A 12,691-nucleotide genomic window follows, 5' to 3' on the forward strand; every position below is an offset into this window, starting at 1 on the left:
TGGTAGTACCTTTGAATACAAAATAATTCTTAGCCAAGACTTGTCTGTCAAATTTAATGATCATTTTGATTGGTGCGTTTTATGGCCATTCTTCTTCTTCCCATAGGACGGTTTCAGTTGCTTGGATGCTTTCCTCTTTTTGGATATGCTTGTGTCGAGGGCTTTTGCATCTAAGGCTGTCATACGTTCTGTCTTGAGTCATAAATGATATTTTCAATAGATGTTTTGTCTGTTTTGTGTATGATCTCATTTCAGACACCAGGGGTTGAAGGAACCATTCCACACAAGTTAGTGGTTCTAAGACTGGTCCTAACCCAGAGACTTTGGGATGACCTGGGTGAGGTTACTAAGTTTGTATATGTTGGGTAGTGTGTAAAAAAATAAAATATATATAGGATTTTCAGTCTTCCCAATAACGGGAACCCTGCTTCTTTCTCTGTGATACATTTGTTTAATCTGACCTAATCCACGAAGTTTGATTTCTTTCTGTAAACTTTTGGTTGGGTCTCTATGTAATTTTACAAATCTCCTTTCATCCGAGTAGGGTCGTGAATGCCTCCCTATAATTCTCCACTGTTTGGATGACAATTGCCTTACCAATGTATGCCTGTTCGATCACGATGGCCTTCCTTTCTTGCAGAGTGTTCAGCCCTGTTTAGGTTGAAGCCTACCAGACAGCGCAGCGGTCTGGTTGCTAAACACGTCTTGGGGACATTCTGAAAGTTGACCTAGGAATACATTCGCCTATTGCTTACTATTGGCTTTATGGTTTGTTACTCACATATGCTTGCTTTCTATTTGCTGGCTTTATATGTTTTAGGCTGTCCAGCATGCCTTTGTCCCTTCTGTGGAGCATAGCCTGTTTACTGTATTCTTTCACAAGTGCTAACTTTCTGTTAAACAGGCTTTTACATTTTATTATTATCTTGTCACATTTGCTGTGCATTCAAAGATGTAAGTGAAATGTCGGGCTCTGTCTTCCAAGGGCGTTTGGTGTTAACATTTCTTTCTCTTACTTCAAAGCGTGAGGCTTTCTCTGACAATCTGGGGGTGTGAAAGGAAACACATTTTTCCCTAGAACACAAGGAGTTTAAATGTCTGTAAATGAACTATGCAAATAGTTGCTAATATGTCAGAATTAGTAAAGTCCAAATGAAGTAGGGGTAAAAATGACTATTCCAACTCCAGAGACTACAACAGTAGGGAAAGCGTTGGATAGTGTAGGGGTAAAAATTACTCTGCCCCACTCTGCCTTCACTCCGCCCACTCTGCCTTCACTCCGCCCCACTCTGCCTTCACTCCGCCCCACTCTGCCTTCACTCCGCCCCACTCTGCCTTCACTCCGCCCCACTCTGCCTTCACTCCGCCCCACTCTGCCTTCACTCCGCCCCACTCTGCCTTCACTCCGCCCCACTCTGCCTTCACTCCGCCCCACTCTGCCTTCACTCCGCCCCACTCTGCCTTCACTCCGCCCCACTCTGCCTTCACTCCGCCCCACTCTGCCTTCACTCCGCCCCACTCTGCCTTCACTCCGCCCCACTCTGCCTTCACTCCGCCCCACTCTGCCTTCACTCCGCCCCACTCTGCCTTCACTCCGCCCCACTCTGCCTTCACTCCGCCCCACTCTGCCTTCACTCCGCCCCACTCTGCCTTCACTCCGCCCCACTCTGCCTTCACTCCGCCCCACTCTGCCTTCACTCCGCCCCACTCTGCCTTCACTCCGCCCCACTCTGCCTTCACTCCGCCCCACTCTGCCTTCACTCCGCCCCACTCTGCCTTCACTCCGCCCCACTCTGCCTTCACTCCGCCCCACTCTGCCTTCACTCCGCCCCACTCTGCCTTCACTCCGCCCCACTCTGCCTTCACTCCGCCCCACTCTGCCTTCACTCTGCCTTCACTCTGCCTTCACTCTGCCTTCACTCTGCCTTCACTCTGCCTTCACTCTGCCTTCACTCTGCCTTCACTCTGCCTTCACTCTGCCTTCACTCTGCCTTCACTCTGCCTTCACTCTGCCTTCACTCTGCCTTCACTCTGCCTACACTCTGCCTACACTCTGCCTTCACTCTGCCTTCACTCCGCCCCACTCTGCCTTAATTCCGCCCCCGCTCTGGCCCTGCTCTGCCCCACCCGCCTTTGCTCTGCCCCACCCGCCTTTGCTCTGCCCCACCCGCCTTTGCTCTGCCCCACCCGCCTTTGCTCTGCCCCATTAACTTTTAGCCATGCTGAACAGCAGCCACGCTAGTGTACAAAATGAGTAAAACACAATGGCAAAGTCAATATTTCTTGCAGTAGTAACACCTGTTGGCTCTGCCAATGCATGTTATTCCTCCATAGTAGGGTTGTAGTATTATGTTACTAATATTTATGGTCTTCACCTCCTATTTTTTTTTAACTGCCTCCTCAAAGTTATAATTTCAGAAGGCATAGTAAATCTTGGTGGGTATAAGAAGGCTTTCCTTCTCCAGTCCATATAAGGCAGGTCTGTTCTTGGTTCTGGACTGTCAGTAAAAATACTTTCACTCTGATTTTGCAGAAAAATTCCAAAACGTTATTAAATGTTACTTTGTTTTTCTAATTCGGTTTGGGATTTTTATTGTTTTGCTTTTTGACATTACTTTTATAATACTGCATAAATACTTTACTCGTTGCCCTACGTTAAGGTTGTCCGCTTCGTGCCATAGCTACTAAGGGGTTAAGCACCGGTTAATTTAGTGACTTAGTAGCACCGGAATGCTCTTCACTTACTGACCAAGACTGTTTGTCGTCCGTGCAGCCAGATGTCCTTCCCCTAAATTGGTCTTGTCCGAGGGCTCAAAAATGTTTTTCTCTTGGTGTCTGGTTTCTAAGTCCTTGGTTGTGATGCATTTTAGAAAAGGTTTAATGTATGCTGTTTTACAACATGGCTAAATACCTAGAAAGCCATTACTTCGTGTAGTCTAGAACTATTGGTTTTGCCAGTGCTTGTTGGATAGGACTTTGGAATAGATGAAACGGCAACAGTTATTTGCGCTCTCAAAGTTTGTTCAGCCCTGAAGGTTTCAGTGGTTTTTAACTCCGCTGAATAAGCTTCATTCTCGCCCTGTGCTGCTAGAATTCATGAATTGAGTTATTTTTGTTACTTCCTTTTTAACTGACAGGCAAATAATATACCGTAGGCAAGACTAGCCTTGCAGCTTTCCTGACAGCAAGGCAGCAACAAGAAACACGAAGTCTGTTTGAGTACACCTATCATGGTGTGCCTTTGAGGCTTGTTCTGGAATCCGATTAAAAGCTGTGCTTGGTGGCTAGGAAGAGGGCGATGCCAGGAATAGGGGACAGGTGATCGGTGTTTTGCAGTATAATGTTTCTGCTGCCCACACGATATCCATTATTGTAACTGAGGAAGGACAAAAGGGCCTGTCTTTCCTGACAAACAGGAACAGCTTTGGTTAAAGGATATGCACATTTACACTGGCAGCCGTTCTGTTCTGTTTTGTTTTGTATGTAAATGCTGCACGGTTTTCAGCAAGTAACTGAATGCTCCTGATTGATGTTGCGCGCTTGCTGAAAATGAAATCTCCAAACCGAATGTTTTTTTGGCGCCTGCAGTTGCAGTGGCTGTGTCTTTTATTTACATGATCTTTTTTTTTTCCTTCAGAGCTTTCTAAGACGCTGGGGCTGTTGGAGAGGTGGGATTTTTCCTGGAATTGCCCCAGACATTCAGAAGACTGAAGCCCAGGCTCACTGTCTACCTTTCACGGAGGCCCAGCCGTGAGAGGACAGAAGAAGGCACGTGGCGAATCATGACAGCCGACAAAGAAAAGGACAAAGACAAGGACCGGGATCGGGACCGGGAGAGGGACAAGAGAGACAAGACACGTGAGAGCGAGAGCTCTCGGCCCCGTCGCAGCTGCACTCTGGAGGGGGGTGCCAAGAACTATGCCGAGAGTGACCACAGCGAGGACGAAGACAATGAGAATGGCACGACCGCGGAGGAGGCAGCTAAAAGGAACCGTAAGAAGCCGCTCAAGAAGAAGTCTCGCTATGAACGAGCGAACAATGGCGAGATAACCTCCTACGTCACGGAGGATGATGTCATCTACAGGCCAGGAGGTAAGACCGACTTTAGCTTTCCAAAGAAAAACCCACGGGGGTGGGGGGGTATGAGTAGGAAGAAATGACCATTTGTGACAACGTTTTCATCTGTAACTTTTTGTCATGATAGATTTACAAAAGCAATATACCATTACGTCCGCTAGGTCAGCTAGACTGGTTGCTGGGATACATAGGTTCTCCAAGAACCCAGGGTACCCAGAGCCAAGAACTGGGTTGCATTGCACAATGTTTTTTCATTGTGTACGCAGTATAGACCAATTCATATGGTGAAATATGTAGAGTGAAAATGGGTATTCAGGAAACCTATGTATTTTTTTTAAATGGGCACATGATATGAAATTTAGGAGCAGTGGTTATTTGTACATCTGTGAATTTGTGGGAACCTGCCCGCATTAGCATATGATTTAGAAGATATTTTTGAAAATGTTTTTCCTATACACTGGCTTACCTTAGGAAGGCACAAATGCTGCGAAATCCAATTGGTAATAACAAATGGTCTACTATTGTATGCTCCCACATGTCTTCCAATGACAGTGGTACCTGTAGGAAAGGGTCCACACGTGGAGTTACACCAAGTAGATCACATCCAACTGAACTAATGCTTGACACCTATACATTCTACATGACATGCTATAATTCTACAAGTGACATCATATGGGAATACAACAGTACCTCACTTGTGTGGCTTGGCCTACTCTCCACGACAGAAAACGGTCCAAAATGCAATATGGATACATGACCTTTTCCCAGTCTTAACAGACACTTTTTATGCAAATTGTGTAGTTGTTGATTTTGGGGCCTAGTTTAGCTGACACCTAGGTAAACCTAGCAAATGTAAAAAAAAAATTGGAAAACCAGACACGAGTGGGGTGACCGGTGTGTTCTCTCACCTGATTTATTTTTATTTTTACCCAGAATCGATTGCCAACCTCAAACTTTGACTAAAAAATTTTCCTCGCATTTCAGTGATGTAAAGATCTTAAATCAGTGGGGAGCCACAAACTTCCTTCTACCAAGCATTCCCCCAAGTCTTCGGATAAAGGTACCTCACTTGTGTGAGTACGCCTATTGTCACGACAGGAAAGAGCCTAAAACACAACATGGATATGTCCTGCTTAAAAAGGACTCTTTTTTTGCAAAGTGGGTAGCTGTGGCTATTCAACCCTAGCTCAGCAGGCCTTAGGGAAACCTAGGAATCTTGCACATTTTTGAAAACTAGACACTTGGGGTAATCCATGAGTGATACAAAAGGGGGGATGATGGATGGAGCGTTTGAGCAAATCAAACACTCACCCCCAGTCAACTGATCTGGGTTTAATCCATCACCATTCTTTAGCCCACTCAGCCACCCCAGTTCAGACATGGCTATATGCAAATCAGTCTGACCCTGTGCCTCATGGGAACAGTCCAGCCCGAACTGCCAAGCCATGTCTTCCCTGGACCGGAAACAAGCATCCTGGGACCGGTTTCGGATTCATAATCCTCATCAGCCAGGCTATCTTGAATCCAGTGGCCAAGAGAGCAAGGGACTCACGTCTGAGCATACCCTGTAATCCATGGGTGCCTGACATGCATGGCTGTTCATAGGAATTTTTACTCCGAAGCCCTTGTAAACGTCAAATTTTGGTAAGAAACACCCATTTTCCTCACATTTCTGTGATGAAAAGTTCTGGAATCTGGAGAGAACCACACATTTCCTACCACCCTCAGTTTTCACACCTCTCCTAATAATAAGGGTATCTCACTTGTGTCAGTAGGCCAAGAGACCAAAACACAAAAGTTCCTAAAGGACTATATTGAGAGATGAGCAACCAGGGTGGCTGCGGTATTTTGGGCTGTAATTTGACGCCAACCATGCAAATCTACAAACCTCAGACATGTTTTAAAAAGTAGATAACCAGGAGATTGCAGGGTGGTGTGCATTGGCTGTATCCCACAAGGTTTTCCTACCTGTACTGCACTACCAATCTCAAACGTTGCCTGAAATAACACATTTTCCTTTCATTTCTGATGGAAACATCTGGAATCTGCAAGAATCCACAAGATTCCTACTTCCCAGCCTTACTTAACTTGTCACAATAAAAATGCTGCCCCATTTGTGTGGTTGGGCTTAGTGCCTGCTACAGCAACGGATCAAACCAGGGTCAACTCCCATTCCATAGTGTGCCTTCATGCTTCTCTAGAAACTGTTCCACTTAAAAAATGTTTGCTTCACAATTTCCTCGAGGAAGTCTGCATCCAAAAAAAGATGGAAGTAGTTAATAGGCAAAATATTTGTGTATTGACCTTACATCCAGCATCTGTAGTGAATGTAGGAATTACTGGCTGAACTATTTTAGGAGTCTGCCAAGTGAGCACTCTGGGCTCGGCTCATTATCTTCCTGCCCTCTACACTGATGTACACTGTCACTAGCTCTTCAATGCATAGTTAGTACTCCCTAAGGGACATCACAACTACCAGGCCCATGTTCCTTTTAATAGCTGGAAGATGAGTCGCCATTGATAGGAACTTTAATATGAAAAATCACTCCCATATCCTGTTGCATGACCATCTCCTGTCTCTGCTGTCTCCGTATCAGACCCTGCTTCCGAGCTAGTCTCCATTCTCTTCCAGTGGATCCTATCAATAGTCATAAGCATTGAATATTCCCATCTACTTGGAGTGTCGTCTATTCTCTTGTGGGGCCTCAGGGCTCAGAGCATGTCCTCATTGTGCAGGCAGTGTGGGAGTGTGCACCTTCCTACACAGGCTAGGAAGAGGCGCTGGCACAGTCTCCTGAAATCTAGGCCGGTCTGCTAATGCAGACCTGGGAGTGCGTACATGCACCTGTGGGGTGTTAACTATGCGCACAGCCGGCCATTACAGGCCTGGGTATGCGCACTGGTCTCTATGCTCTTTCTTATGTGTCCAGCCTGCCGTTGCAGGCTTGAGAATGCCCCCTGGCACCAATGGCCTTTTGGATAGGTGCCCGGCCTGCCATTGCGGACCGGTGAGTGCATACCTGCATCCCCGGTGTTGTAACTCTAGGGCCAGACCTGCCATTACAGGCTTGTGCCCGCATGCTTGCACTCATGGTGCTAGTGGCCCAGTCCGCCACCACATGCCAGCTGTGCGCAATTGCACCCGTAAGGTGGTCAACCAGTGTTCGGCTGGCTCGGGCAGGGTGGTGTGCATGCACTCGCCCCGAAGGTTTTAGGGCCTGGGTAAGCTCATCTGCCCTACTTGTTATCGCTCACCAGTGTGTGCGCATTGGCATCCATCGTGATTAAACTCATGGGCAGCTTGCCATTGCAAACCTCTGTATGTGCGCACTGAAACCCGACACTGACTGACACTTATGGTGTCCGTGATTGCATGTGTAGCCTGCCAACACAGGTCTGTGTGTGCACAATGACTCCCGTATCAGTAAACCTGTGTGTCCAGTCTGCTGTTGCAGACTCTGGTGGGCGCACTTGCACCCCTGGTGCTGCGGACTATGTGTCCAGCCTTCCATTGCAGATCTGTGTGCGCACTAGCGCACATGCGCCTAGGTAATGAGGAATACCTGTGTAGGTTTTCATTACCTATGAGACTTGTTCTTCCCATAGATTAACATGGGAAAGTGGTTGACATTACATTGGGCTGCAATAGTGGATTGCAGTGGAGCAACCTGATGTTGTTACCTATCGATGGATTCACTGTGTCAAACTCTTTCCAGTGGTGAAAGGGGTTTTGGCATAACTCGCTTAGAGCATAGAAGTGTCCATATTCTGCAAGTGGCATTCCTGAGTCTTGTGTGCCATGGTGCCTGGCCTCGGTGGACACCAGGGGTCGGGAGAGCACATCTGTGCATTCCCCATCGACAGCCATTAACCATGGAAATACCACTAAAACGTCAGACCTCTCCCATTTGAGGACCAAATGGATTGGATGAAGATGTTCTGACCCATGGATTATGGGTGCTGGATCATGGCCCCACTTAAGAGTAAGATTTTTATTCCACGGCCCTCCTTGGCAGACATGCCTACAAATTAGGGGATACATCTGTGGTTCAAAGGGAAACCCCTTAAACTATCCCTAACTTCAAAGACACACGAGAGTATAACTACTTGTGCCATCCTTCTGCAAAGAGAGGGATACGCTTGTGGGGACGCGGGACTGGAGAGCCTGGACTGCGTGAAGCACATTGCGAGAGGACTCTGTTGTGCATTTGGAAGATTACTGTCATTGAAGGGGACCGTGTGCTCTTTCTGAATTGGGGCTGGCCTGGGCCGAAAACCTGCTGACGTGTGGTGCCCTGAATTGTGCGCTCCAAGAGCCCATCAGCTGGCCTCCTGTTCGCGAGAGATCTTTGATACCCCTGAGCTCTCCAGGAGAAGGACCTACACCAACTGCCTGTGACATCTGGAGAGCAGTGTCTCTCCAGTTCTCACATCGGCTGCTGAATCCCAATGGGTAGTGCAGTGTGAGCGTGGAACTAAGGCTTGTGCCTGGAGACCAGATTGTCTAATGCGAAGCCCTAGTAATCTTCCCTGCATCTAAGGCGTGTAGTTCCTGTACTGCAGGGACCCGGACACTCATAAGCGTCTAGTTGGTGGTGAGAAGATTTACCAGTTGTGGAACCCCGCGTTGCCCGTTTTGCCAGTTGTGCTGCATCTCTCTTGTGTGTGTCACCAACTGCTTGCTAATCGCGTGTGATGTCAGATTCACAGGATGCGACCCTTGGAGATGGGGGTGTACACATGGTAGCCACTCATTCTACTCTGTGTGTGTGTGTGTGTACACACACACACACGTACGTACACTGGTCTGGTACAACCTGTATCTTCGTGCCCTGGGCGTTCTACCTCATTTCCACTAAGGTATTGAATTGGCAACTCTTTGCTGAATGTGACTGGAATTATGTGGTGCAATCTATCTCAACATACCCCGATCATTGTGCCACATTTCCAGGGAGGTTCGGAACTTTCAACTCTTAGTGTTTGAGTCCTGAAGTGTCTGCGCCCGTATTGCCTGAGCACAACCATGATCAATGGTCACTGGTCGGGGTGCCTTCTCCTATCGAGAGTCCTCCCATGTGTTACTCTCGATTCATCAGTTGTTCATCTTTTTTTTTTGTTTAAATCATTTTATTTACATTTATTATTTTTTACAGTACAATAGTCAAATGGACTTAAATGCCAGGCAAGTACACTACAGCAAGACATGGCACTGTATTAGCATCGATAGCGAGAGTGTACTGTGTCAGACATGGTGTAGTAAGGTTACCTACAATGTCAGAACATTTGAGAGGAAGTATAACAGAATTTATAATCAAGCGCTGCATATTGTGATGCTATACTACGTGTGATGTTGAGTAGCATCGAACAATGGATGGAGTATACAACATAATGAGGACAAAAAAACTTGACTAAGGGAAAGGGGTAACCGCCCGTGACCCAAGGCCCTTAAATGTAACACTGGCTAAATAAAATCAGTGACTGTGCCAAAGAGGTGGCCTGTTATCCTCCGTGGAAGTCCGGAGGTATAATCACAGGGGTAGCAGTCGCCCCAATTTGTAAATAGCAATATTGTGGGACAAAATGATAGCCCACCGTCCTGTATTACGCGAACACGATCCAAAGCCAGACGATTTTGCACCCGGACTTCCACGGAGGATAACAGGCCACCTCTTTGGCACAGTCACTGATAAGTATATACTGGGGTGATCTGAGCAAAACCTCCAAATCTAAACGGAGGAGGGGGAATGGATACCTTATACTTATTGATTATTTGCATATATGCCAGGATTCGCTGTACGGTCTGACCCACGTGTTAATACAGAGCCCTGACGAAGTTCGAAAGAACGAAACGCGGTGACTGTGGGGGAAATTTTAAGAAATTAACTTCTGGGATAAAGGATATTTTAGGATACACCTAAAGCTTCACATGACTTCATCCCTGGTGTACCGTCCCTACCCTTACGTTTTATCTGATTCTCAGTGGAGCAAAAGTGCGGCAAGCTCCGGACGGGTGTGCACGGAAAAAAGGACTTTATTTACATTGGAATAGAAGTGCTGGACCTTGGTCAGCCGCATTGGTCTTTCGTAACAAAATCTTTTAAGTCTATGGTTGCCATGTAGTTCCCGTTTTGTAGGAGTGGGATTACCTCTTGTAGGGATGTCATCTTGAAATGCTGTGTACGAATGAATTTGTTCATGAACCTGAGATCAAAAATTGGTCTTAATACGAGATCTTACTTTGGTACCAAGAAGTAAGGTGAGTAGATTATTTTGTTGTGCTCCCTTGTTGGTACTTTCTCGTTTGCCTGATTTTGTAACACTTCCTTCATTTTTAAAAGTTCTGTTTAGCAGTTTGAATCCTTCTGGATTCACTATGCTGTGCATTATTCCACGGTCTAGTGGTTGGGTCCGGAATCGTAGTCTTTTTTTTTTTTTTTTTTCGTAGCCCAGGTGGGTGTCGACGTCTCACCTTTTGGTGTACTTCCTGTGACGTTGGCACGCTTCCTGCGGAAGCTCCCACCTTTGGGTGCCATCTTCAGATTCTTATTCCTGCCGTTGGGTCCGGATCGTCACCGAGAGGCTCCAGAGTTTTTGGAGAAAAGAAGAAGAAACATGCGAAATTTTCACAGAAAAGATTGGAGAAGATACCAAGGAACAAGATCACCAAACCGGGACGACGAAGGAGGAGGACTTCGAGATCTTCGACGTCCAACGGAGAATGCGCACACAGGGGGTCCCCTGAGCACAGGAATGGACAAAACACCCTTTAAATTCTGCCGTAACTGCCACCACAAATACGCGCAGAAGGAAAAGCACCCGGTCTGCAACCTCTGCTTACCCGTAGACCACGAGAGCAAGGATTGCAAAGCCTGCTCCGCCTTCACCCCGAAGACACTCAGGGTTCGAGAGAGACAGAGGAGAGCCAACTACACCATGCAAGGCAAGGGCCAACCTCCGTCGCTTCGGGACCTGGGCCTCTCCAGCGACGAAGAGGACAACGCCGCTGAGGGACCGGATGACTACACGGTCATAGAGACCGATAAGGCATCTAAAGAGGTAGGAGAGATATTGACCCCAAAACCCTCAACAGACTCTCGAAAGCCCCATCAGGACTCTCGAAAAATAGAGTCTAAGTCCTCGAAGGGAGCACTGGCGCCGAAAACCTCGACTGCCGCAGCTGCACCCAAGGACAGACAGCCCAGCGGATCCTTCGAAAAGGACTCCCAGGCGGCAAAGACCGGCGAAAAGCCACGGTCTTCGAAGCACGTCCCTGAAAAGGACCACTCGATTTCGAAGGAGAAGGACCCGAAGGTCGCTTCCACATAGACGACTAAGTCGAAGAGATCGGCCGAAACGCTTGACGCCGAGCATGCTGCCGAGATGGAGAGGAAAAAGAGAAGGCTCGAGACCGAAATGGAGAACATCCTGCAAAGGAAGAAAGAGTTCGAGAAAATGAAAAGGTTCACGATTCCGTCGAAACCGCCGACGGCGATCGTCGAAATAGAAGGAGGAGGAGTTCAACGCCAAAGGGCCGCCGAAAACTCCTGAGCCCCAGGAACACCTCGAGGAAGAGGGCCTATACTATGAGGAAGAGGGCGACTATGACCAGTGAGCGACTTTCGGCTCGGCATCCTCGATGACACAAGACCTGAAATGGCAGGACATCCACTCCGAAAATCCGGAAGAGCCCGTGGAGACTTATCCTTCGAGGTCTTTGCCACCAGATGACATTGGGGCCTATAACATGGTCATCAAGAACGCGGCAGCGGCCTATGGAGTCAAATTGGAGGAGGAAAAACCTAAGGCATGTTTCTTTTTAGAGACCCTGCTCCCCACTCAAACAAAGTCAGTTCCTCCCCATGCTTACGAGTGTCATGGACCAAGGGAGGGTGGCGTTCAAAGATCCAGCAACCTGCAGGTCTGTCACACCTAGGACGGAGAAAAAATACATACACTCCTCTCAGGATCCTCCCTACATCCAGGGATCCGTCACGGCGGACTCCATTATTGCGGCAACAGCCAGAAACAGGGCAAGCGTCTCAACGTCAGGCCCACCACCAGACAAAGAAAGTAGGAGACTGGACCTGACTGGGAGAAAGATAGAGAGAAATGCAGCAGTACACTGGTGCATATCGAACTCCAACGCCCTACTGAACAGACACCAGTACCAACATTGGGACGAGATGGGGCAACTGCTCAAGCTCCTCCCAGAGGAATACCAGCAAAGGGCATCACACCTGGTGGAAGAGGGGAAAAATAGAGTAAATGCTTGCCTGAAAACGGCCTTGGATGGGGCTAATACATCCAGCAGACTTATGATGATAGGAATCACAGAAAGAAGGCATGCCTGGCTTAGGATCTCAAGCTTCAAGCCGGAAGTGCAGAACAACATTCTAAGCACTCCCTTCAATGGAGAGACACTGTTCGGGGCACCGGTGGATGAGAAACTCACCCAGCTCACGAAAGAAAATTAAACTGCAAGGTCCATGGGGGCCTTATAATTCAGAGGGATGAGAAGGGGTACCCCGACACGGAGACCAAACGGAAGGGGAGGAAACCAGCCGGGAACGTCACACCAGACATTCCAGCAGGCGCACCAGGGCGACAACCAATC

The 12,691-nt window shown here is 47.8% G+C and overlaps 1 protein-coding gene across 18 annotated transcripts in view; it reads left to right on the plus strand.

Moving 5' to 3' along the window:
• Positions 1 to 12,691, plus strand: part of RERE (arginine-glutamic acid dipeptide repeats) — a 1,170,479-nt gene that overhangs the window by 262,032 nt on the left and 895,756 nt on the right. For all 18 annotated transcript variants that reach the window (XM_078642320.1, XM_078642327.1, XM_078642330.1 and 15 more), the window contains one exon: positions 3,638 to 4,092. In XM_078642320.1, the coding sequence (XP_078498446.1) occupies positions 3,783 to 4,092 (310 nt within the window). In that variant the 5' untranslated portion in view covers positions 3,638 to 3,782. The remainder of the gene's footprint in view (positions 1 to 3,637; positions 4,093 to 12,691) is intronic.

The sequence above is a fragment of the Lissotriton helveticus genome, chromosome 5_1, assembly GCF_964261635.1.
Source record: "Lissotriton helveticus chromosome 5_1, aLisHel1.1, whole genome shotgun sequence".
Lineage (NCBI taxonomy): Eukaryota > Metazoa > Chordata > Amphibia > Caudata > Salamandridae > Lissotriton > Lissotriton helveticus.